General features: G+C 41.0%; 1 protein-coding gene across 4 annotated transcripts in view; it reads right to left on the reverse strand.

Annotated features, from left to right (window-relative positions):
* Positions 1-86: 86 nt before the first annotated feature.
* Positions 87-26,164, reverse strand: part of LOC116848256 (dopamine receptor 1) — a 134,878-nt gene continuing 108,800 nt past the window's right edge. For 2 of the 4 annotated variants that reach the window (XM_032824155.1, XM_032824156.1), the window contains exons 2-7: positions 8,037-8,106; positions 6,147-6,456; positions 5,160-5,304; positions 4,621-4,724; positions 3,624-3,906; positions 87-3,190 (exon numbers count right to left, since the gene is read on the reverse strand). In XM_032824155.1, the coding sequence (XP_032680046.1) occupies positions 2,906-3,190; positions 3,624-3,906; positions 4,621-4,724; positions 5,160-5,304; positions 6,147-6,456; positions 8,037-8,106 (1,197 nt within the window). In that variant the 3' untranslated portion in view covers positions 87-2,905. Of the gene's footprint in view, positions 3,191-3,623; positions 3,907-4,620; positions 4,725-5,159; positions 5,305-6,146; positions 6,457-8,036; positions 8,107-26,164 lie in introns of those variants that run through there. The other 2 variants (XM_032824157.1, XM_032824159.1) reach the window with 2 other exon arrangements.

The raw sequence follows: 26,164 nt of genomic DNA on the forward strand, positions 1-26,164 counted from the left end.
TCGTTCGTTCGTTCGTTCGTTCGTCCGTTCGTTTGTCTGTTCATTCGTTCGTTCGATCGATCGATCGATCGATCGTTCTTACAGTCTACGCGAGACATGCATTATTTTTGCATTATATAACGCATTCGTGGTGCACGCAGCTATTCACATTCCCTCTGTGCGCCGGATCGCAGTGCGCTCTGTGTATCGTAGATATAGATGTATCAAGGAAGCTCGACGGATCCCCGCGAACGCCAATTGGCCCGTGACTACTTCCTTCCGCTTGGATATGTCGTGATGCAGAATTGAGTTTTAGATTCGACGGGTGGCTCGACGACAATGATGAATTATCTTTCGCGTCGATGTCCGTGCGCGGCCGCGAAGTCGAGATTCCCGCCGGTCTCCCGCGGATTACCGTCCGTTTGCGAGAGTTCCTGTCGCGTGCATCTCTTATCGCGCGCCCCGTCAAATAGAAAAATAATTAAATGGCTATTTACAAGATGGGAAAAATGAATTTTTCTGTATAACCGCGGCGCTTGTGCATCGCCGCGCTGACCTATTGCTATTAAAGTTTTTCCCCTTTTCTTTTTTTCTTTCATCTTACGTGACGCTTTGTGACAGACGTTACTAGCTTAGAAACGTATCATCTCGAGTAACATCCAGCTTTAACATCGTAGATCGGCTATCGACATTGCTCCATTAGTTACGATTGCTTGATTAGTATCCTAAGCGCTACAATCGGATTTTTTTTTCTATTAATCGACAAATCCCACTCTATGCCTGTCGTCGTATCGCTTAGAAAGAGAGAGAGAAAGAGAGGAAGAAAGTAGAAAAGAGAGGAAAAACGGAAAGAAAAGACACTACGATTTCGGCGGATTATGTCTTCTGGATATGCCTCGAAAGTTAGGTTCCGATGATTGTCTTTGACGGTGATTCCTCCTCGCGAAATGTCGCTCTCACATGATCGAACATCACGCAGTCTTCGCGATAAAAAAGAGAGAGAGAGAGACAGAAAGAGAAAAAGAAAGGAGACTCTCCATTCGATCGATCCATTCGTAAAAGCGTCGCGTCTGCCGTGATTATTTTTATCAGCTCGTCGCGTGATCACTTCAAGTCGTGAGGATCGCGGAGGCGGAGACGCTAAGTACCGAATTCTTTTTTTTTTCCTTTTGTTATCCTCGTGGAGTATTCGACTAAGTGTCCTCGTTTATTGCTGCCGCGCTGACGATATTGTTCCTCCAGAATCCGACCTCGTGGAGACACGAGCGGGCGTAGTTTCTCGTCTCCCTAAGAAAATTCTCACGCGGAACGAGACTGTCAGTGACAGCTAACTAGAACATCGATTGATATTACGTTGTAGTCGCGATGTGTAACTACCGCGCATCTTGCTTGGAGGAGAGATTCAATAACGCGCTTGAGTATTTTATCGGCGTCGTCAACTCTTACATATATGTACATATTACACACACGAGCGAGACAATGTCGTCGTAACTGCAGTCGCGGCGAGTCGTCCTTCGAGGCGGCCGGGATTCGGCGTTTATAGTCCTGCGTTGGATGCGAATACTAAAGTTCCCCACGCCGCAGGAGGGAACTCGTGCTGTTGCTGGTACAAGCGATGTTCTATGCAAATTTTATGTACATCGACGAAAGAGAGAGAGAGAGAGAGAGAGAGAGAGAGGGAGAGAGAGAAAGAGAGAGAGAGAGAGAGAAAGAGAGAGAGAGTGAGGGCAGAAAAGAAAGAAAGAAAAAGAGGGCAATCGCATAATGCAATTTTGTATGCAATCAGCCTTGTTGGAAATTGCGTGAAAGACGTCGTCGGTATTGCATCGTGACGATCGAAACATGTCGAACAGAATAAAATGTATGAATTCGTCTCGTTGAGACATAAATAACGGAATGTAATGAGTAAAATAATTATAAAGTCTCATCGGATTTGGACGACGGAGATGAAACTGCTTCGTAATCGACACGTTCCTCGCGACAAATCGTGAAGAATTAATGTGCGACGAAAATCCCTTCCTCTGGCGAGTTTGAGTTGCCGCTTCGTTACATTATCTACACTGAGAAAAGGAAGTGGCAGGATCAATGAGATCTTGCTTGGATGAACAAAATTCGTTTGAGCAAATGAATTAATTAATTTATACAGTTGCTGTGGTGAGTTGTTGATTGAATTCCTGCGATTAGGTTAGCAACTATATTAATGCAACGAAGGTGAGACCGGTTGATCATGTGTTTCATTTATGTATTTATTGTTTAGGAACTTGTACTGAAACAATGGAAAAGGAGTGGCAAGATGTTCCTTTTAAATACTTTTACTATATTCTAAAAAGAACACATTTCGCAATCCTCTTTCTGCTTCCCTTTTGTCTCCATAACAAATATTAGGTGGGTGCAAAAGATTCATCATATTTCTATTAAATCCCTGTAGGAAGTTTGAATATTAAAAGGAAAATAGGAAGATCCCATTAGATGTCTGAGAAACACCAACTCGACATTGTTCATTTTATTCGTAAAAATCATTAATTCTTCAAATTTGGGTAATTTTGTTGTCTATTTTTTGATAGAGATGGAAAATTTCTTATACCAATTTCTCAACCCAATACGTAAAAGAAGTACATGGTCAATTCGACTCGGTCTTCATTGTCGCGCCAATGTATGATTTACTCGGTGGACACGATATTTTGAATCAAACGAGAGTGATTGCCGATTTTGTCGACCCAACCGTTTCTTTTTCTCAGTGTAGACCTCGCGTCGTGTCGCGAGTCCCGCGCGATCGGCACGAGATCGAGGGGGAGCTTCTGCGGACGGGTAAAACGCGCGACCGCGACGACCGACCTAACGGCGGAGGCAAGAGCGGTCCGGCGAGTGAGATCCGGAGAGAAATCGTTTATTCGAGATCGAGGAGGGACGGTCTCGTTGAACTTGTTTATATGGCGCTGACTATGGTGTCGCGATGCCTTTGAGCCATGACGCCGACCTGGCAGCTGTCCGCACTCGACCTGGGACTGATGTTGCACTCAATCATCGAGCCGTTGCGCTTCTGTACCACCACCGAGCGGAACTCACCGCACTCACTGGTAGACGGCTGATTGCCCCGAGCGCGCGCTCCCTTCGTGAGGATCCTCTTGAACGCCTCTCGGAATTCAGTGTTGAAGATGCTGTAGATTATCGGGTTGAAGGCCGAGTTACTGTAGCCGAGCCATGTGAGAACCTGCTCAGCAAGAAGAGATGGCTCTCTTAGTGCTCCGATCACCGGAAAAGTTTCTGCGGGACGCTCAATGGACGAAGTGAGTTTGTTGAAATTTTCTCGGTCGAGACACGACCTCTGACTAGAGTTTCACTAACACCCTGATGTTCAATTACCCTTTAGACTTACAGTCTCTTACCATAAGAAAAAAAAGTAAGAGTCAGAGACGTGCCAATAAAGCGATCATTTCAAGAGAGACGTTTAAATTTGAAAAATAATTGAAACTAGTAATCTCGTTTTTGCTTAATTCCAAGTACCAACTCACAATCGAGTAAGAGTAGGAGAGGACAATTTCCTTGAGGTTTTCTTAATAAAGAGAAACGGTCTCTAATTTTTCGAAGAGAGTGCAGACAAAAGAACAAACTCATATTCGGCGAGAGGAGCTGAACGTACGTACCTGGAACGCTCGGAGAGGTATGCAGGTCTTGCAGTAGGCTGCGACAATGTTGACGCAGAAGAAGGGTACCCAGCATATCAGGAATACACCCATGATTACGCCGACAGTGATCGCGGCCTTGTGGTCGGACACGTGATAAGGGCTGGTCGGCTTCGTCTTCGTCTGCGGCTTCGGCGGCTTACAGCGACTGCTCTTCGAGCGAAAACTCTTGGCCATGGAGGTGTCCGGCAGCTTCGTCACCGCCCGGATACTCCTTACGTGTTTCTGTGCGTAGCAATAGAGCCTGGAAGAGAGAAGACGACGAAAGGAGCAACACTCCTCGACGAGACGACACATCTCTGTCCCTTCCTAGCTTCCTTCTCACATTTCGTTTTTATCGAGCGCTTAGAACGTTTACAGAGCGATTCATGACGATATTACAGATCAAAAATGGAGAACGCTTGTGGGAAAGTTATTTTGTCAGCGTCTCTGACGTGTTGTCTCGGCTAAACTAAATTTTTACGTACACTGAGGGAAAAATTACCTTAAAATCAACAAATATTTCTTTGATGGATGCCAGTAACATATTTACTTAAATCTAAATTCTCTTTATTTAAATCAAATATTGTCAAATATTTATCTGATTTAAGTAAACAATATTTGGCTTAAATAAAGAGAATTTAGATTTAAATAAATATGTTAATGGCATCCATCAAAGAAATATTTATCGATTTTAAGGTAATTTTTCCCTCAGTGTAAAGCGTTATTGTACGCGCGCGTACTTTTTTTGTTTGAATCTTCCGTCGTGAATCTCTGAACATTCTTCCCGAGATCAGTACGTTGGTTTGGAAGCTCGCTCTTCGCGACACTGACTAATGTTTCGCAGAATGATGTGCGAGCCGCGCGACTCGTGAAGATCGCAATAGAACGATATTACGCGAGTGCGGAAATAAAGCGTCAAATTAATGGCCCTCCCCTGGCTCAGCTGCGAGTGATGTGCACGCGCGTGCGGTCTTACCTGCAATAAATCCCCAACATCACGATGCAGGGCACGTAGAAAGATATGCAAGAGGACACCACCGCGTAAGTGGGTGTAATGTCTAGGGCACACGTAGGGTGCTCCTGTAAGGGTAAAAGACGTGTTAACGCGCGCGCGACGCGAAGATTGCGTAAATTGTTGCGAACGTGAATGGCACGGCGGGGTAAAATGAGAAATGTCATCTATTTTCAATCCCTCCGCTATTCAGAAGCGCAATCTACGACAATTCATACGTCCTCGCTACAAAAGCACGGCGCGTCAGTGAATTTCATTCTCACCGTTACGACACGGCTCAGCTGATCGATACTTGTAACAGCAAATTTTTTTTATCTTACGCCTCGAATATCGAAGCGAATGGGAGAATCTCGAATATACTGGCTGCGGGAAAGATCGTCCGATAATTTTGAAGCAGATAGCTCACTCCAGGATATTAAATAGAGGGCATGATATTAGTTCACTTGTTTGTGTCTATACTAATATAAAACGATAGGAAAGAATTCTCTCTGCTGAGGACATACCTCTACTCCGTCATTATAGAGTTCTGGTTGATCACCTGCCCTATGAAGATCTAGGCTGATCGGTACGAAGGATATGAGTCCTGCCAAGAGCCACACGACGGCGATGCCGCCGATAGCGACTCTTCTAGTCACCCAACGGCCGTATCTGAAACAACAAGGCCGAAAAGAACGAAAGTTAAAAAAAGACTCGAAGTCAAAAAGAAAGAAAAAAAAAAAAGAAACGTTTCATCCCTAAGAAGGTCGTCACCGACTGAAACTTTCTTTGAGAACAAGAAAGTTTGAACTTTGAGAGCCGAAGATAAACCAAAATCAAATTACTCGACTCGTTTGTACATTTGCGAGTTCCAAAAAGAACTTCTTTTTTGCAATTTCTTTTTGTTTAAACTCGCCTGCAACTTTCCTCGTTGCTTTCATCGCGAATCGAACCCAGCAAACATGACGTCAAATGGCGAATTAATGATATATTATTGACGTTAGAGACGTCATTAATGTGTCATTTAACGTCATTCTGCTACTTAGAAAGTTATTCTCTTAAAGTGAATCAACGTTTAAATTGACTAAGGTAAAAAATGTTCCTAATTAAATCAGTAAAAGAAATATTTTATCGATAATCAGTGAGTATGATCACTGATTTCCAATAGAAACACTACCACTTGACTTCTTTCGTATATCTCACTGATCTTGATCAGTGGAAATAAGATTTTACTGCAAAATCTGTAGTACACAAATTTGTCAAAAATTCGCTGTACGAAATCCAATGTCCTGCATTCGTGGTGGTGGAATTAACGACTTCCATGCGATCTGCGTGCGACGGCACAGTCTGCGTTTGCAAACTGCATCAATAATGACAACAGTCGCTACTAACTTATCCCTTCAGCGGGATTGCAATGAATCATCAAATTATAGTATTTCAGTGAAGGATACTTCATCGCCAAAGAGTACTTTAAAGAGCACGTCACGGACCGACCGCGGCCATCGAGGCCTCACCTGAGGGGATCCTTGATGTGAATATAACGGTCGAGGGAGATGGCGCATAGATTGAGAATAGAGGCAGTGCTGCACATAACATCGAAGGCGATCCAGATGTCGCAGAACCATAACCCGAAGATCCAATAGCCGAGGAGGTCGTTGACCCCGGCGAAGGTCATCACCAGTCCACCGACGAAGAGATCGGCGACGGCGAGCGAGGCCAGGAAGAGATTTCCGATCCTCCGTAGCCCGCGGTCGGTGTAGATCGCCACGCAGACCAGAACGTTGCCAGCGACCGAGAAGAATATCAGGATCACGAGGAGGAATCCTGCAGCACCGAGAGCAGAGAGGGCTCGTCTAGCGATCAATCGATCACACTATTCAACTGTACAACGCGTTCGCCCCTCGAAGCACGCGTGCCCCAGAAAATCCGCGCGCGTCTCGCTCCTGCATACACGACGAATGACACCATCGATCCCGCACGATTTGTTCACGGCGAATCGACTACGGAGATGTTAGTATCACTCACGCCGAGACGTGGTACCATCGGCGGTGTCTCTCCGAGCGCTGTCGCTTCGTAATAGGTGTATTCTCCGAGGAATTTTGGAAATTACAGTGCATTCCTAAAATTCCCGCGCGCACGTCGATATTCTCTTTCTCTCTTTCTTTCTCTCTCTCTCTCTCTCTCTCTCTCTCTCTCTCTCTCTCTCTCTCTCTGTCTTCCTGCACTGGGGAAGTATCAGCAAGCTCGTGCTTCGTTTTAATGATACAGTTTTTAGAGAGTTTCGTGTAGATTGCACCTTGGAGAAAAGGTATCGAGGGCGGCCATAGTTACTTGCTTGAGCTTTTTGTGCCCAACGTTATGTTATGTATATGTTATGTATTTCCTTTTTGGTTTCCCGCTTCTCTTCTTCCTCTGATTACATGTCGTGAACGCTGATAAGATAAAGTAGTTTCTTGAATGTGAACGAAACGAACGTAGGACCAATAAATCTATTCCGGTTCACCTGCATATCCCCTTTAAAGAGCTAAAAATTCAGGAAAGTATATAATTTGCTACGCGAACCTTTATTCTCTCGATAACGTGAGCTCGTCTCACACACATATATATCGTCTCACACACACAATCCAGCGAAATTCACAGGGCGTCTCTATCTATCAGAATTTCAGAAAGATATTCATAATCCTTTATACGCGAGAAATCTCGTCTCTCCTTTCATTCAAAACCCTTTTCTCTCCGAGAGAATCTTAATTTCAATTGGAGGGGTTTATCTAAATTTTAACACGCAACAGATTAACAATTAACCATGACATTCAGTCGTCTTTCATCGTTCTCCATTCTCCGTCTTATTTGTTCTAATAGCAAAATTTTCAAAAGATATCGTTGCCGGACTCTTCGTTGGAACTTGAAGAGTTTCTTTCCGCATAGTCGTAATCTATCCGCGTTTCTGGTAACTCTATATCACGATATTAGCACCGTTCGAGAGCGCTCGATATCGATATTGCGCGAAAAACGCGCCAAAGAGAGCCAGAGGCCAAAAAGCATTTGAACGAAAATTGGCAAACCGTGACAGCGACGAGCATCGGCGAAGCAGAAATTATGACACTCGCCCTCGGGACTCGCGTCCAATCATAATTTATTCGATTCTATCGGCGATATCGGATGGTCAGAGAGTAAAAAGGAAGGAAGGGTTCTCTCAGGTGAGGGTGAGGCCGGGCGGGAAATAAGGGCAGGCAGGGGGGTGTCGGGAAAGATGGATGTGGAGGAGAAAGAGAGAGAGAGAGAGAGGCAGGCTGCCACGGGTATGATTGGACGAGCTCGGATCGGAGTTTCCGAGAGAAGGCACTCTCGGGAGGCTGTCTTCGAGGGGCGACTTCGCGATCGATCAAATGGAAAGTTTAGCGAACCAACTAGGAGCACCGACAGCAGCGAGAAAGCGTCTTCAGGCAGATCTTCTTCCCCGTCTGTCAAGTTATTCTGTAGAAAGACAAAGAGAGAGACTTACGTGAATGCGAGTACGGCGCGGCAATGATTTATACGGGGTGAGGCGACACAAAGCCAAGCGGGGATTGCAGAGCAGAGTGTCTACCGGGAAGGAGGGTGTCGCGGAAATGATTATTTCGGTTGCGTGACGTTTCCGCGACAAACATATGTGTGTTTGCTCGTCGCGGAAAAATTCGGGAGAAAATGCAGATAATACAGAAGAAACATTCATCAGACAAAAAGGAAGAAAAAGAGGGCAACATCTAAAAAACACCATAAAAGACATCTAAAAAAATGTCTTGATCTTTCTGGACGTCTATTCGACGTCCTCTGGATTCTCGTGGTTAAGATTCTCTTGGTCTGTTGCTGTCAAACTCTTGATTAATGACGTCAGAAGCAAGGAAATGCATATTCAAGATTCTTGCAAAATGCGTCGATATGAATCTAAAATATATCTGAAATATTCAGATTCATATATATGAATCTGAAAAACTAGCAATCGATTAAGCACGCGTCCAAAATACTCCGAAAACATTTTCCTTTCGCTCTAACAATAAATAAATAACCGACAAATTAACGTGACATATATAATATATTTTTCATTATTTTGTCACGTTAATTTTGCGATTATTTATTGATTGCCGCAGCAAAAGGTAAGTGTTTGGAGTATTTCAGAAGCAATCGATTTGCCGTTTTATTTCAACACAATTCTGCAGGTATTTTGGGCATGTATTTCCTCGCTTCTGACGTCACAAATCAAGATAGCCGCAGCGAAGGGTTAGGAGCCTTAATTGAGGGAAATAACACAGTGAATACCTTCGTGCACGTGTATTTGATCCGTACAGACTCATAATAAAATGCGGACACGTGTACACGGTTTACAGCCGTGGTTATTCTCCATATAAAAACAATCGCGACTTTTAGGCCTGTATTAATAGTCACTGCTTGAAACTCGTCTCAAGTGAGATACTCAGGTTTAAATTCAGAGTTTTTTGACTGAATCGCGATTACAAATATAAGTGTCACATTTATTATAATTCAATTGAAAGAACTTGGACCTGACTCGGAATAAAAGTTTGAACTATGAATATCTCACTTGAGACGGACTTTCAAATGACGACTATTAATACGGTATTCTCCGTCCCACTCAGTCCTCGTGAGAGCAGAGCGCGTCGCGGTCGGCGAAGCGATTTTTCATCGCAGGACGCGGCTATCTTCGCGTACGTACGGGCTATCTCTTTGCAATAAAGCTGCTTTAGCTCTGCTTTTTACGGCGGTAAGCAGGCGGCTCTACGATAATGATCTGTGCCGTGTATACACCTGGTGTATACACGCCGTGTATATATACGTGTAATTACGCCTGCTACCATTTTATCGCGGGATTTATCCGGCGCTGCCGGTCGAGTCGGTATCTCGTTGATAAAGCCGAAGTATTACCTATTACCCGTCCTGGCGATGATTCGACGGTGCGATACGATCGCAAACGTGTACATTCTAATAGCGTCAATTCCGGATACTCGGATATCTTAGGTGCTATTCGAGTACACCTGAGTCTCTCGGGTGTGTCGCCCTCCGGTATCTTTCATAGAATTTTTCAAATTGCCCCTCCTCATCCGGTCCCTCCTTGGGTGTACAGTCGTTTATTCTTGTTATCATTTCTTCTTATTCAGACACTGAGAAAAAATTTACTAAATTTCAAAAAACGTTAGTTTGGATAGTACTGTGATATTTGTTTAAATTAAGTAATTATTTTCTAAAATTAAATAAAGAAGTTTTAAATATCAATTTGTTTCTTTAATTTTAGAAAATAATTACTTAATTTAAACAAATATCTTCGCAATACTATCTAAACAAACGTTTTTTGAAATTTAATAAATTTTTTTCTCAGTAGATCAAGTTCCACAACATCCGTTTAATTTTAACTACAGGTTAAGTTCCAATAGTGATTGGTTAATTCTGATTAACTCTTCTTAGGACCGATTGTTCTAACTTTTTAGTAAGCTACCTGACAATTAAATTATATGCCTGTCTCTGTCCAATTAAAAAAAAAACAAATATATATACATATTTAACTGTCAGGTAACTTACGAAGAGGTTGGAACAATCAGCCCTTAATGTCAAATGCGATTGGTCAAGTCCAATGGAATAACCAGCTAGTTAAGTTAATTAGGAGGTTGTGGAACTCGGCCTTATTCCTCAAGTCATCTAATACGTAGACTGCAAGAAATTTTGTATTGAATTTAACACATTTCACATATATCCACTCAATTTATCAACTTTAATTTCTGTGTTAATTTAACACAAGACGAATCTGCAAACAAACGACGCAACACACTTATTTGTACATATAAAATACGCCACCAAGAATTTGTATATTTACGTATAAATTGTGTTATCTTAACGCTCAAAATAATACCGCGACAATATATTAAATTAACATACGCGTATGTTCAAAAATTTAGTACATGAATTCCTATACGGATCGATTTCGACACGAATACAAGATATTTTTTATCGTGTGTACAAGTGTCAAGTATCAAGATAAAATCAGCGCAACGAATTTTTATTAAGAAAGTAGATGTTTCACGAAATATTTAATTTTTACGCCAGAGAATATGTCAAAGTAAAGTATGAAACATCTGGCAAACCGATAAAATTAATAAGCAGAATATATGGATGTGAAAAGAAGAACATACTCCAAAGAATTGCTCAAATCTGATTAATAGACTTAAAAGAATATTTTTCTATTCTGAGTAGCAATGAGTTTAAATTCCTAAGATATGTACCCCCGAATCGAGATTTCTTACTTTCAGCCTTACTATTCCATTCAACACCTATTTTGACGCTAAAGAAAGGGAAAGCAAATTTCCCGCTCAAATTTTGCTTCGACATCATCGAAGTCAAAATAAGAATAAATTGTATCATTAGAATTAAACCTACTTTAGCTAATTTAGCTCCTATTGCCTTACAGAATTCAAGGTTTAATATAGGGCCAAAATTTCGACTTGGATAGACATACTCAAGCTATACTGATTATTAAAATATTCGTAAACGCGACAACTACTCCCACGACGACGACGACAACGAAAGTCTATTAATTCGACCGTGTGTACGAGTATCCACTCGTGCGTGCGTGCGTGCGCGTGTGTGCGCGCCGTAATCGATATTTATGCAGATTTCGTGGTTAAATGCATAATGCATGAGTCGAAAACAAATAAATTGCTATCGCGTGTTTGCGATATTTCGTTGTGCTTTACGAGCGGGGGGCAGCGCGAAGAACGTTCGCGAATCAATCATTACGTGCTCGCGCGATCACGATCATGATTCACGCGACTCTCCACGCACCTTGGCACATTGAGACTTCGCCAATGCGAAACTTTCGCGAGAGAGGAGAACGAACAACTCGATTTTGTCGACTCGCGGGATTTGTGATGCATCGCGCATGGCGCAGTTACTTTATACTCTCTATACTCGCGGTTTATATTATAATATTGTGCCAAGCCACAGCCCTTTTTATTGCATTACAACTCGAGGTACGCTTTATTCGAAATTTCGCTCGCATAACTTTGCATAAATAATAACGTCCATGGAAATTACGCGAAAGGCGCGCTCGCGAAGTTGAAGCAAGCGCAACCCGTGATAAGCATATTCGTTTTCTTCCCGCTCTCTTTTCGCCTTTTTCTCTTTATGCACTTTATTTCATCGTGTTCAAAACTTCGATTCGCAGTTCCAAAGTGGAACCGTTGCTGCTACCGAAAAGTCGAGACTGAAGTCGGTACTCACAATCGCATTTTTCGCCCAATCATGCTGGATTTTCCACTAATTGCTCCCGATCGCCGTTATCGTCTTTTTTTAATTTTTTACTTCCAAAGAGACTCGGGTTGGAGTCATTGATATTATATTTCTTTTTCTGTCAATTATTACGAGCGTCACACACATACAAGGACAGTGGACACATACAAGGTCTCCATTATTCTTGTAACAAGAGAGAATGTGGAAAACGAACGTGTAAAGCGACCTCGCACATCCCCGATGCAGTTAAACTGTTAAAAGTAAAAATGTGTTTTTACTCATATATATGTATTGCGTTTTTACTCACACACACACACACACACATACAATCGTATTCATGTGCGAAATTGTTTTTTCTATAGCTTTTCTTTTCTTTAATTGTTATTCTATGTTTCTTCATATATATTTCAATTGGACGGACGTGCGCTGATTAAGTGAAAAAAATGAAACATTTTGCAACATAATAAAAGCACTTTCAACTACGACGAAATATATATCGCTCGCGTAAATAAATGTCTCGTAAACGATACACATCTCCGCGTATACATAGATGGATCTATACTCTGTATAAAATTTAATTTAACCCATTCTATCAATTGATTAATTATTTGATTGATTGATTGGCCGCGTTTATTTTCACTGTAGGGCTGTGTCCCACTAAGAGCGTTATAATATGAGTACGCGATACAGAAAAAAACGAAAAATAAATGAAAAAATTAACAAAGGGAAACAGTCTGAAGATATTCTATAGACGTGTAAAATGAAAAAAAAACAGCGATAGAAGGTGAATTTCCGACAGAATATGAATGTCTCACTCCATTTTTTCGAGGTAACACACGATGTGTAGGCGGATCACGCCCTCTTAATATATATCTTTATGCAATCTTGCGCATTAAGCATTTTAATGGCAAACGCTTCTATCCTGTAAGCGCGTACATTGCCCGCCGACGTAATGTACAGTAACGGCGTGTGTGAATAGACCGGGGTAAGATGGAACGCATTAACGTTGCAAACTTGCGCGCACGCCTCGGGAAAATGTAATATTACCACTACACACGGGAGAGTACACGAGAGCAATTGATCTCCAGCAGACCGTTACCGCGGAACTCATATTATGCAAACGCGACTCGCTAACGTACACTTGCTCTCTAAATTTCGTGGGGTGGGATCTCACTCAAAATGAGTGAAAAGTGGTGGTATTATTTTCACTCGAGGCGACATTGAAAATACTGCCACTCGAAATCGCGAGAGTTGTTCCACTCAAGCTCAAAGCGGATTCTGACCCTATATGAGCAAACTTTTCGGTCGATTGCAGCGAATATGTTCTCGTGACAGCGAAACACATCAGGTTCACCCTTCAATTTCGAATAAAGATATTCACTGGGCGATTTAGAGAATTCGCTTTATACGAGTGAAAAATCACTCGAATTCGAATGACTCGGTGGTAATTTTATTTTTCACGTAAAATTTCACCCCAAGAAATTTAGAGGATACATGTTTCTGATATATAATGCGCAACAATCGCACTTTTGCAATAACTCGAATGCGCAGGATAATGTTTTTTCAAAGAGACAGAGATATGTGAGAGGGAGAGAAAGCGCGAATAGCAATCTTTTTTTATTTTTTATTATATTCATATAAAAACAGGGATGTGTAATGCGCTGAAAACGGCACAATAAGCCGGCGGAAGTAATTAAAAACACCCGTGAGCAGATTTTTAGTGTTTAAAACCCAGTTCACTTTTTGTTCCCTATACTGCCCCCTCACGTCCGACCCCATTCACCCTGTTCATGCCGTTCATGTTCTGTATGCACTGCGAAAAATTCTTCAATTACCAGAACAAAAGTACGTTTGTTGTTTGATCAGGGAAACAATTTGAACGGTTACTGTGGCAAATAATTTTTCATTATTTGTTATTTTAACAAACATCTTACCTGAGATATAAATCGCAATTTGTTCTCGTTTATTTAGATATCTTGCCAGTTATCCCGAGTCAAAATTTTGGCCTTATGTTAAACATTAAATCCTACGCAGTAGGAGCTAGGTTAGTAAATTAGATTTAATTCTAACGATACAATTTACTCCTACTTTGACTCTGATGATGTCCGAAATTATAGAAAATAATTATAGAAATGTTGCAAGAGCAGCAAATTGAAAATGACATAATATTTATTCTACGTAGTCGTTCATACTACGTACACAGAGAGAACAATTTGGTTGAATCAAATAAACACTTCTTTGGAATAATCCAAACGAATTTTTTGGTTGATCAAACAAAATTTTATTTGACGTAACAAAAATATTTATTTGCGGTTTAGTAAGAAATATTTTTGTTGTATGTGTCAACCAAATAATTTGTTTAGACTATTCCAAAGAAACGTTTATTTGATTCAAAGCGTTCTCTCTGTGTAGTCGTTTGCCATATCGACCAAGCATTTGTTACAAGTATTGATACTTTTGTTTAACTAACAAAACTTTTTCTCTCAGTGTGTACACACGATAATTTGCGTTCGATTTGTGTATATGTGTGTATTATTTTCAATTCTTCTCTTCTTTTCTTCACAGTCGTCACATGAAACCGAAGGGTTCGCGTTCGCAAAAGCGCAACGATGACTTTCTTCCGATTAACATCTGTCAGTGGGTCGCGCGGTCGTTTTCTATCGTGCGAATAGTTCCACGAGCGCGAGCCGAGAGAGAGAAGTGTATACCATACATAGATACTGACATGACATATATCTTGCGCTTCGTTTATTTCCTTTCTCTCGAAACTTTCGTACGGGGGACCGGTTTGGGTTAACGATCGATTCCATTTCCTGGGAACGACAATTTGTGCCTGCGTTTGATAGAGTCGGTCGTTTTGTGAGTTCGACCCGCAGAAATGCGGGAGAGTACACGCGCGAGTACTCCTCCTCCTCGAGCAGGAAGAAATCCCGCCGACTTCGTTAATTAATTCACATTGGCGAGAATAATGTTCGCGCGGCGAAAGTGCGTTTTGCAATCTGTCACACGTTTCGCCGTCGAAACTCGCCTTCTTGCTATTTTTTTTCGGGCATCGCACGTATGCATGCTGCAGACATGATCATTATTTCACATTTGCTATTTATTATTGACGACGTAACGTTATCGAAATTATTTCATATTTTGTTTTTTCATGTAAAAAGTGTTCGACCGTAAATTTCTTTTACCAATTTATTAATTATTAATCATTAATTATTATTTTATTCGATATTAATTTAAATTAATTTTATTAATAATGACATAACAATGCATGCCAAATTCGGTAGAAATATTTACCATCGCGTTATGCGTCATTTTATTTTTCAGCCTAAAATCCTATGTAAAATCCTGCCTGTAAAATCGTTCATTTTTGCAAATAAAATAATCGACGGTTTCGGGAACTTTCCAAGTCCCTAATAAGAGCAATATTTCACGCGAATCCCTTTTCTTCCCGTTAAACCCAGTTGAGCCGAACAAGGGCTAATTAATATGATGGCATCATTTATAACGAGATAAAATAAATTCCTCACAAATTCAGATATACACGCCGATTGTTCTGAGAGCGCTGGAATTAAATTCAGCTAACGGGAGAAACACGCTACTTTGTTTTGCAAAATTTTAAAATATTCACAAAAATTGGCAAGAGAGAAAAACCAAGAGTTCTATTAATTCCTTAATTAAAAATTTAGTTATTAATTGTTAATTTAATTTTTACTTAGTATATTTAGTTCTTAATTAAACATCAATTCCCATTTCATTCGAGCTACAAAGCGAAGATTATTTCCTCGAGCAACCGCCGACTCCTGCGCGCCGACGCGCGGATTCGATGCTAAAATCCGCTATATTTTGGAATACGTGTCGCACACGCGGCCATTAATTGTCGCATTTAATACGATCGTTAAAGCGAGCAGCTCACGACGGCGAGAACCGAATCGCGCGCGTAGTTCCAGTTATTCGCCGCTCGTGATATATGGAACTTATACAGTTTCGAGGCGTTGTGCACAATGCGCGAATAAATCTATCTCGCTGGATGCGCGTCGTTCTCGGCGTTGCACCGGCTGCACTTTAAAGCCCCGAGTAAGGAAAAGTTAGGAGTGCGCGCGCGGGTCGCGCACACGTGCGCAATGAAAGTAATACACGTAGTAAAAGCGGAAATGGCCGTAACGAACCGCGCAGTCTCCCTTCGATCGGGATTCAGTGAACAGCGTAAACGGGACGTGGGAGTAAAGGCTGGGGGAAATAATAAAAAAAAGGGAAACAGAAAAAGAGAGCAGCAGGAGGAAACGTGTCGGACGCGTGAGAAAAAGGGATGAGCAAAAAAAGGAAGAGAGAAAAGAGCGAAAACGTGTTCGACGCGCTCGTTAATTTTGGACGAAATTGCTTTCACACCTCCCAACATCTTTCGCTCTGTCATGGACTACTGATTTGCCGTACAAATTACGATACAATCGTTTATATTTCGCGCGTTATTTGAACGTGCATCCCTCCTTCGCTTTCCCTCCGCTTTGTCGTACTGAGACTTACAGAAGGTCATACAGATTGCTAAACAAGGGACTACCCTTGTTTCATCGATTCATTACGTCATTGCGAGAGAGAGAGAGAATATCTGAAAGATAAAAAAATATTTATTTAGTAGATACTAATATATATAACCTATTTACTAAAATCTAAATTCTTTTCATTAAATAGAACGATTGCTCTCATAAAAAGCAAAGGTTTGAAGAAAATGTATGTTCTCTTATTTGAAAAAATATTATATTAGTAAATTACTTTGTTATGATATAACATACATATTTTTTAAGGAATTTTTTTATACTTTATTATAGAAAATATTTTATATTAGTAAATATGTTATCCATTCCGCGAATAAATATTTCTTATTTCTTATCCCAAGTCGAAATTTTAGCTCTACGTTAAACCTTGAATTCAAGATAGTAAGAGCTAAGTTAACAGATTTAATTTTAAGTAAATACGTTTGTATTTACCGTAGATGCGCTTGAAGGAAACCTTACCCAGTGCACACAATAAATCTATCTATCTATCCACTACCTATATCTCCTCCGTCGTCGTGTTTTGCGAACATAAATCTTTCTTGCCGGCCGACAGTCGTTGCGAATAGTCGTTGTGAACGACCGATGCTTGCAATTTTCAGCGGGATTCACTTTCCTCTCATTAGGGGAATCTCTTTAACCTTCAATCGTGCGCGCGCTGTTCCACTCGAACGGTTCTTCCCCGCTGTCGTCATCGTCTATCGCTGGATCTACGAGCGTGCGATTCCACGTCCCACGCGATGAGAAACGGACATTTAATCTTTGGAAAATGTTGATTAAATCTCTCCCACGATCAAGACGTGCTCTCATTGCCTCTTCGTCTCTCTACTCCCCTCCGGGAGATTCTTCACGCGTCTTCGTCAAGATCCCGAAACGCTCGAAGCGAAGAAACGATGTCTGACACGAGGAACGTTTATACCTTCTCTCCCTCCGAGCACGCCCCGGCATTGTAGTATTATTCGCGTGTTCCACGTCGCTTCCGACGTCGTGATTCAAGACGACAAACACGGCTCTCGAGGCTCTTCAGCGAAACCTCGGGGCATTCTTCCGGAACTCCGAAATGCATTCCGCGCTTCTTCTCGCTCGCTTGATTAACGGACGTAGACTACATTTGATACCGCTCGTTTTCTCCGCTATTTTCCGTCCCTTCGCATTGCGTGACTTGCGAGCCAGCGAACGAGGGAGGAGGGGAGAGGAAAGTGCGAGCACTCGCAATATTCCAAGTCGACGCGCCTGTATATATTTCTACAAGGCGGCCCGATATTTTATGTCGCGAGAGCGACACGGCGAAAAATGCTCCGCGCTCACCGTCGGCGCGTCGTCATCGATTTTTCCCGATATAGCGCGTAGCGGCATGCATATGCACCGAGAAAATATTTTATTTTGCGCCGGCCAACTGGTCCCGCGGAATATCGTTCGCTGATAACGTACGACCGTTCAATCAGCACGTCGCAGTCGCACCGCGTCTGCAATCAGCCGCGTCTCTGCGCGGGGATGATAATGATGATGATGATGCGTGTGTGACTACGGCCGGGATTGGTAGATTCAACAATTTATAGCGTCGCTTATTGAAAGAGGCGACAATATATCGAGATTCTGCATTTTTCCATCGATGCGGAATATCGAACAGGTCCCCGGTCGTACTTCACTTCACTGTGCGGCTCGCGTTCTCTCGTCGACGATGACCGACGCGGTTCCCGCGAAATTTCCGGGGTCGCGCTCAAAAGTCGGTCAATGTCGCGCGAGGAAGACACCGCGACGCTTTCTCTTGCAAGATAACCTGATTTATAACGCCGCGCTGAGAAAAAAATTGTTGATTTAACTGGAATTATAATTATTTTTAGCCCTCAGACGGTATTTTCTGCACTGAGAGAAATGGCTTAGTAAATGACACTATACTTGTCTTATGAAAGTAGTATGGTGAATTTATTATATATGCAATATCTGGTTCACATATCCAATATTCTGATTACGATGCTTTGACGCATCTGGTAGTCAATACCGAGACATTTAGTTGTAGACATCTAGACAGCTTGGTAATTCTCTCTAGACGTGTGATACTATTGACGCTATAGTTAACTGTTACTCGCTGCGACGTTTCCTTTTTCATCTATACTAATTTGTAAAGACGTCGGTGCTATAAACGCTGAAACCGTCAAATATTTGGAAGAATGAAATTTCTTAAAATATGTCGACGAATTTAGAAATAAATATATGAAGATTATATACAGTAACCCCTTGTCCACAACCTTGCTTTAATCTTTAAGCCGTAATAAATTGACCAACCACAGTCGATTATTTTAAAAATAATCAACTGTGGTTGGTCAATTTCTTACGGCTTAAAAATTAAAGCAAGGTTGTGAACAAGGGGTAAGTATATGAAAATTATATATAATATGGTTAGATTTTAGGTTAGGTAAGAAATCTAACACTACTCCACAACTGTATTCATAACATTCACCAAATGAATTGTATGCTGTACCAGATGGTAAACGTATTTAAGCATTACTGTAATAATACTATTTAGATAATGCGCTCACCAGATAGATTGGTATCATTGAATATCTTGTTACACGATTATTCACCATTACCGTTTGGTAAACCTAAATAGAATTCTAGTTAGTATCATCAGACATTTCCCTCAGTGTGGTGGTTTGAACACGAAAATGATAGTTAATAAATAACATACATAGAAGGTTATTGTCACTGATATTATAATAGAATTTCCTAAACAAATAAAATGGTTTTTAATTTGTTAATAATCACAAAAAAAATACCAAGTATTTTTTCAGTGCGGATTGTCGCGATAGATGTCACTCAGATTCTCTTTGTGTTTCTTCTCTTCTTTCCTCGGAAACGCCACCTCTCGAATTTACACACGTATAATTCATCACGTGTCGATAACCATCGTCGAAATTAGCTGTAGTTTGATGATCGAACGACGGATCAAAGGATACACGACGTGACGGTGGTGACACGTGATTGCCACACGGTCAATTAATGCGCTTATTCTGTTGATCCTGGCCGAAGGAGAAGAGAGAGCGAGAGAGAGTGCGTGTGTGCGTATATCGCCACTCGTATTACGCGCGCCGATGCGCGTGATTATGGTTGCCGCTTATTACTCGATGATTGCTCTGTTAATTTGCGCTTTAATGGTAATCGCATTGTTCGCCGACGATTGCCGGCGTCTTCGACGTGACGCGGTGCAATATTATGTGCACAGGTGCCGAGCGCGATATTACGCATAGCTGATACCGCGCGTCTCCTCGGCAGATCGGTTGCTTATCGGCATGTTAATTATCGATTTACGTCGCTCACACGCCGATGCGAATTCGCGCACGGCCGAATTCAAACAGGAATTTGCACGCCCCCTCCCCTCTCCGCGCTCTTCTCAGAAAGAAGAAATTTTACGCGAGGAGATTACGGAAAGGCAAATATTTTGTTGCAAACCCGAGTCGAAATTTTGATCCTTCTTTCAGCCTCCATTCAATATCGACTTTGACGCTGAAGAAAGTGAAAACAAAATTTTGGACTTAAAATAAGAATAAATTCATTAGAATTAAACTTACTTTGCTAACTTAGAGCTCCTACACTGAAAAAAAAGGTAATAGGTACTGAAATAGGTATTAAATTTTAGTACCTATAACACAGGCTGGACAATTATTACCAAATCGTCGTAATCTTTTTTTTTTTGTACTGCGTTGTAGAATTTAAGGTTTAACATATGGCCAAAATATCGATTCGGAAAAAAAAGTTTGGTTAAATTAACTAAATATCTGGTCGAATATGAACGATTCAGAAATTCCGATTAAAGTAACCCGAATTCTGTTTAAGTTAACAAGATTTTTGGTTGGACTTAAACAGAATTCGGGTTACTTCAATCGGAATTTCTGGATCGTTCATAATCGACCAGATATTTGGTTAATTCAACCAAACCTTTTTTTCCGTGCCGGGTATGTACAAATATTTTATTTTCTTTTTTTATAAAAAATGAGCTGTCGCTCATTTAAACTTTCGGAAGCGGTTCTCCGCTTTTCGCGACGTCGGTAGCGTTGTGTAAAAATGTTTGTGACTTTTATGACATTTACGCAATGACGCAGGTGAATTATTTCGGCGCGGATGCCATTGCGAAATCAAGAATGCATGAAATACAGTATGAAGTAACGGAGTGGATACGTGCGCACGCACACGCGAAAGCATCCGAACGGTTTTGTTCAGTTTGTAAATGCACCATCGTGATGTGTGCGCGCGAAACACTTTCGCGAATCACTGTATATTTTGACAAAGCGATACATTTTGAACTTTAGTTCTTATCGACCCAGATTTTAGTATACGCGCTGGGAGATTAAATCGGCAGTCCCGCGTCCGCCTCGTCTTGCGCGAGAATTATTTCGTTGTGAGTTTTTACTTTCCGACTTCTCTCTTTCGCTCCCTCAAAGGAGAAATCACGTGAAAGCTTCCCTCATTATCGCACAGCATCCTGTGCTCGGCACAAATGTTCGATTGCGAGATACTCTCTTCCCTTCTTTTCTTTTATTTTTCAATTTTTTTACCGTCGATCGAGAGGGAATCTCACGCGCTCTCCCAAAGACGGAATGAGATCCCAATAAATATCAATTTACTCTCGCGGTGTTGTCTTCCTCTTATAGACGTTCTCTTTCTCGGCTTTCTTTCTTTCTCTGTCTTTTGTTTCTTCGACCGTTGGTAATAATATATACTTTTCCCGCTGCGATCCAAAATAAAAGATCAATTCCCAGCTCGCACAGCGATATATAAAATCGTACAAAGGAGTCTCTTTCGCGAGCTACATGACCTTACGGGACAGACAACAAAAGATCTAAAAAAGAAAAAAGTCGTGGAACGAGAAGAAAAGACTGCCAGCTGGCTTTCGCAAGCTAGTTTTTCGCGTGACAGACATCGCGATGACATTCCCCAATCAGCGCAGCGGAACGCCATTGAGGAAGAAGTATCAATTCCCAGTATCTATTCCTGGACATTCTTATTGTTTTAGTCTTTAAATACAAATTATTTAAACACTCAACATAGAACATATATTCAATACGTGTATATATATATATATTTTTTTTTATGTTGAAAGTTATAAAAGTTATGAAAGTTTATAAAATAATATTCGCATTTAAAGACCAGAACGATAAAAAGGTTCAAGATTAAGGACGTGTTCGCATTGGGACTTTTACCTTAATAATCAACAGTTACGATGCGTGAAAATTTTATACATAACGTGTCTGGCCGACAATTTCAAATGTCATGCGAGGGGATGGGGTTGCATTTATGCGGTTCGCGGTGTACAGGACAACGAAATTTCAGCCTTTCCGTGTAATTTCGATGTGGATTCGACTTCCGCGAATTTCCGCGATTCGAGAATTAGTCGGACGGGCGATTTCAAAAGCGCTGAGAGCCGAAAACTTACAAGAACCAGCGACGACAATCCCCGGCGAACAGAATCTTCCCTCCCGCTAAAGGAACGAGTAAATCCGTTGAATTTGCGTGAGAAAACAAACGACGCGGATTCTCGACGGCATTGTCATATAAACCTGTCTTGAAGGTGAAGTCTCGTCGTAAACTATTCGCGGCGCGAATACACGACGAAGGTGAGTCGACCAACGTAAAATCAGAAATGTGCATAATTCCACGATGGAATAGTCCTGACGCGCTGAGACGCTCTTTGATCGCCAAGGATGTTTTTGATAGGGGAATCTGCGGAATCGTTGATTTCCCGTCGGGAAACAAATTATGTGGCACGCGATTCGTGAGGCGAAAGTAGTCGGTACAGCCCGCGCCGCGACGATTAATCGTCCAAAACAGTAGAAACACCCGCGAATCGCCAGCGCGCGCTGTATTGTGAGACAGACTCGCGATTTGAATTTATGATCTTCACCCTTTCGTGTGCGCTCACGATGAATTAGAATTTTCATCTGCTACACACCGCCACAATCCTCGCCATGAATCCGCTGCGAACAAAAACCACCAGGAACTGAAGGTCCAAAGTTCACTCGGGACCATTCAACACGTGATCCTTTGAGAACGCAAGCAACTATTATTTATCTGAGTCCCGTTCACACAATGATCAGCGTTGAATAATAATCACGGATATTGTTTGTTTATCACGGAAAATTCTTCAGAATAATTAATAAGGCTAATTATTTTCCCAAAATTAGTTAAAGGTATAATTATTTTCCCACACAATTATTTAATTATGAAATTTTAACCCTACACGCATTGAAAGTACCAACTCATTTGACGGTAATAATAAAATTGTGCTAAAATCAAATTAAATAGCTGACTACAATTAACTATTGATAAATGTCTTTTTTCCACGAGGAAAAAATATCGTAGTGGAAATTATGTGTTAGAATTATATTTCACTTTACAACGTGTATTAAATTTGTTTTAAATTTATTTTAAAATAGTAAAATTTGACGATCTAAAAACACAATATACAAATACACAATATAAAAAAACATTCAATAACAATTAAATTACAATTTTGTAGTGACAAGTCAAACGTGTAAAACATTTAAAAAATATATATATATAATTTCGATCACAATTTCTGTATGATCCAAAATGAAAAAAGTTTGTTGTAATTTTCACTACGATATTTTTTTCGTATAATTTGATCTTTAAATTGTTAATGTCACATAAAAATTTACGGAACGTGAAAGATTAAAACCCGTATCAATGGTCGTTACTTGAAACATACATCAGATGAGATACTTACATTTGAATTTATAATCAGATATAAGTTTCTCCGCTGAATCGCGATTACAAATATAATATCACATATCTCATATATATGACTCAGACAAAATATTCAAATCTAATTCTAGAATACAAATCTGAGCATCTCATATGGGACAAGTTTTAAATAACGATTATTGATACGGCCTTAAGGGAACTGGAGGGTCAGATTGCCTGAAAATCGTGCTTGTTCTTTCACAATTTTTTATGACAAACTGAATGAATATGCGAAAGTGTTATTTTGACGTGTACTTATACAACATATAAAGAGAAGAAAACTATAATTTTGATGATCAAATACTCAATATATGGTACATGCAGTTAAAATATATTTCGTTTTTCTTTTCAAGGCCGTCATTTTGCAATAATATCTTGACTCTCGGTAGTTCAATTAAGCTGAATTTTAGATAGGAAATTTCTGTAAGCTTGTCGTTATCGTGTGAACCACTGACAAACTCGTGAAAATATTTAATTTTGAAATATTAATTTTTTTACAATAAAAGAACTGAAAATTTAATAATATTCCATTAAGATATTTAGAATTTTGTTAACTTTTATTCAATTTCTATTATAGTGGTTCACACGACAAGCTTACGAAAATTTTCTACCTAAAATTTAGTTTAATTGAACTATCGAGAGTCAAGATATAACTGCAAAATGACCTTGAAAAGAAAAACGAAATATATTTTAACTGCATGTACCATACACTTATACTGAGTATTTGATCATCAAAATTATATTTTTCTTTTCTTTGTATGTTGTATAAATACACGTCAAAATAACACTTTCATATATTCATTCAGTTTGTCATAAAAAATTATGAAAATACAAGCACGATTTTCAGGCAATCTGACCCTCCAGTCTCCTTAAGACATCCACGCAAAAATGCAATAATCGTAGACGAAGGGAAAAACCTATTACGAACCGACTTAAGCTTTAATTGAACCCGCAAAAGACGCCCATTAGGATACCCCGACACTAATCCCCGTATGTCGGACGATACTTTTTATCATCGAAGAGTGGGAGGAACACCATTAATTCGCGGATCCCGGTAAATAAAAAGCGAAGTTCGCGAAAGACGCTCGTAAATTGCTCGAGCCCGAAGAGGAGACGCGTGAAAAGTACTCCCCGACGAGCAAGTGATCGGCTGTCCGTGATCTATGATGCGTCCGTCCCGCGCCTGTCTTCCCCGGGGGACAGATCGACGACGTGCTTTCTTTGCTCATTGCGGAAACTCGCGAGCGGTTTGCATCGACGACGATCGTGTCAGATGTGTGGTAAACCGTTAAACCGTCGCGCGCGTGCACGTCCCCGCGACTGATCCATTGAGCTTAGTGAACTGTCGCGAAAACTCAAGTATGACGTTGCACTTGACGAACACAACCACCACCACACCACCATCACCACCAGCATCACCGTCACCGTCACCATACTCGCTGACGGCTGGAAATTCTCCGACGAATTCGGTCGGTCCTTCCCTAGCACAATATTCCCGACCGGAAACTCTTGTTCTCGTCTCATGATGAGCGACGTCGGCAACATCTCCGGAAATACACCCGGATAATTAACCATTTAACTTAAGATAGGTGTACTCCGTACACGGAGGAAATATGTAGTATGAATTACAGCAAAATTTTGGTAATCTTGAACCATGCAGAATTATTACATATTTCTTTAAAAATATTATGCATATTTGACTCTTTATTATAAAATTATTATAATTACTCGAATGCTTTCCATATCTTACTTGACTTATTTTTATATTACTTAATTACTTGCTATTACTTTATTTATTTTATATTACTTGAATGTTTTATATTAAGTGAATCGTCAAATTTACTATTCCTATAGGAATTTGTACCACAAATTTCAGCTTCACAAAAAGCACCGTAAAAAGCAATATAATTTTAACGTAACTTTTACTATAATATTCTCTCTGTGTAACATAGCTCTCATGAAAGTAGAAAAATGGAAAATAATAAAATAAGAAAAGGATTGTGTTTTTCACAGACATGGCGAGATTGTTGGCTTCACTTTCCCTTGACTAAAGCCGCGTCGCGAGAGACCGTCGAGAGTCGCGGTCTCGGCAATTTCCGAGGGGTGTCTAGTCATCGCGTTGTGTTTTACGACGTAGGTCAGAATTCGAGAGGACCCGTCGGAAAACTTTGCGAGCAAGGTTTCTCGTATCAATTATCTCTGTACCCGAATTCCACAGTTCGGCTGTGCTCCACAGCCGCGGCGATAAAATCGCGCAAGGTCAGAGGGTTTATCATCGAGTCAGCGCGTCCTGTCGTAATCTGCGGCACGAGCCGTTCGCCATAATTACTTCCCAGTGAATATACCGCCGACGTTTGCCGGGAGGACGGGCGGGGGAGTGCCACCCCAAAAACGGGACCGGGGTACCTTTTAAAGAGGCGCGGTTAATTGCGCGGGCTGAGAACGGGACCATCGAGAGAGAGAGAGAGAGAGAGAGAGAGAGAGAGGCAAAGAGAGACGAGAAGTTCTCGTTCGTTTTAACGGTGGAACGAAATTATTATTCCCTCTTTCCTCGCCCGTCCTGATGGCGCCCGAAGCGCGGTATTTATCCACATCGCTCTCCCTCGCTCGTCTAGGGCCGACCGAATTGTAAAAGGATTTCAAGCGTAATTTATACGGGGGAAGGGAGGGGATCACTTTTAGGACGCGCTTTACATAATGCATATTGCATCGCGAAATGGTTTTGCCGCTTTATACTCTCTATGAGAGTTATACAGATTTTTCATGAGATTGGATTAAGGGGATACCACACTTGAAACTTTACTAACGAAACACTGACCTTTTCCCTCAAACTTTGCGTCGTATTGGTTGCACAGAGTTGCAAGTGTTTTTGACGCATTGAAACTACGTGCAAAAATGAATTGGAGCGTTGCTCAGTACATGACGAGAACGACAAAAGATTTTAAAATCGACAT

Source organism: Odontomachus brunneus, unplaced genomic scaffold (assembly GCF_010583005.1).
Source record: "Odontomachus brunneus isolate Ranch 3 - 2012 unplaced genomic scaffold, Obru_v1 Obru_scaffold_092, whole genome shotgun sequence".
Classification (NCBI taxonomy): domain Eukaryota; kingdom Metazoa; phylum Arthropoda; class Insecta; order Hymenoptera; family Formicidae; genus Odontomachus; species Odontomachus brunneus.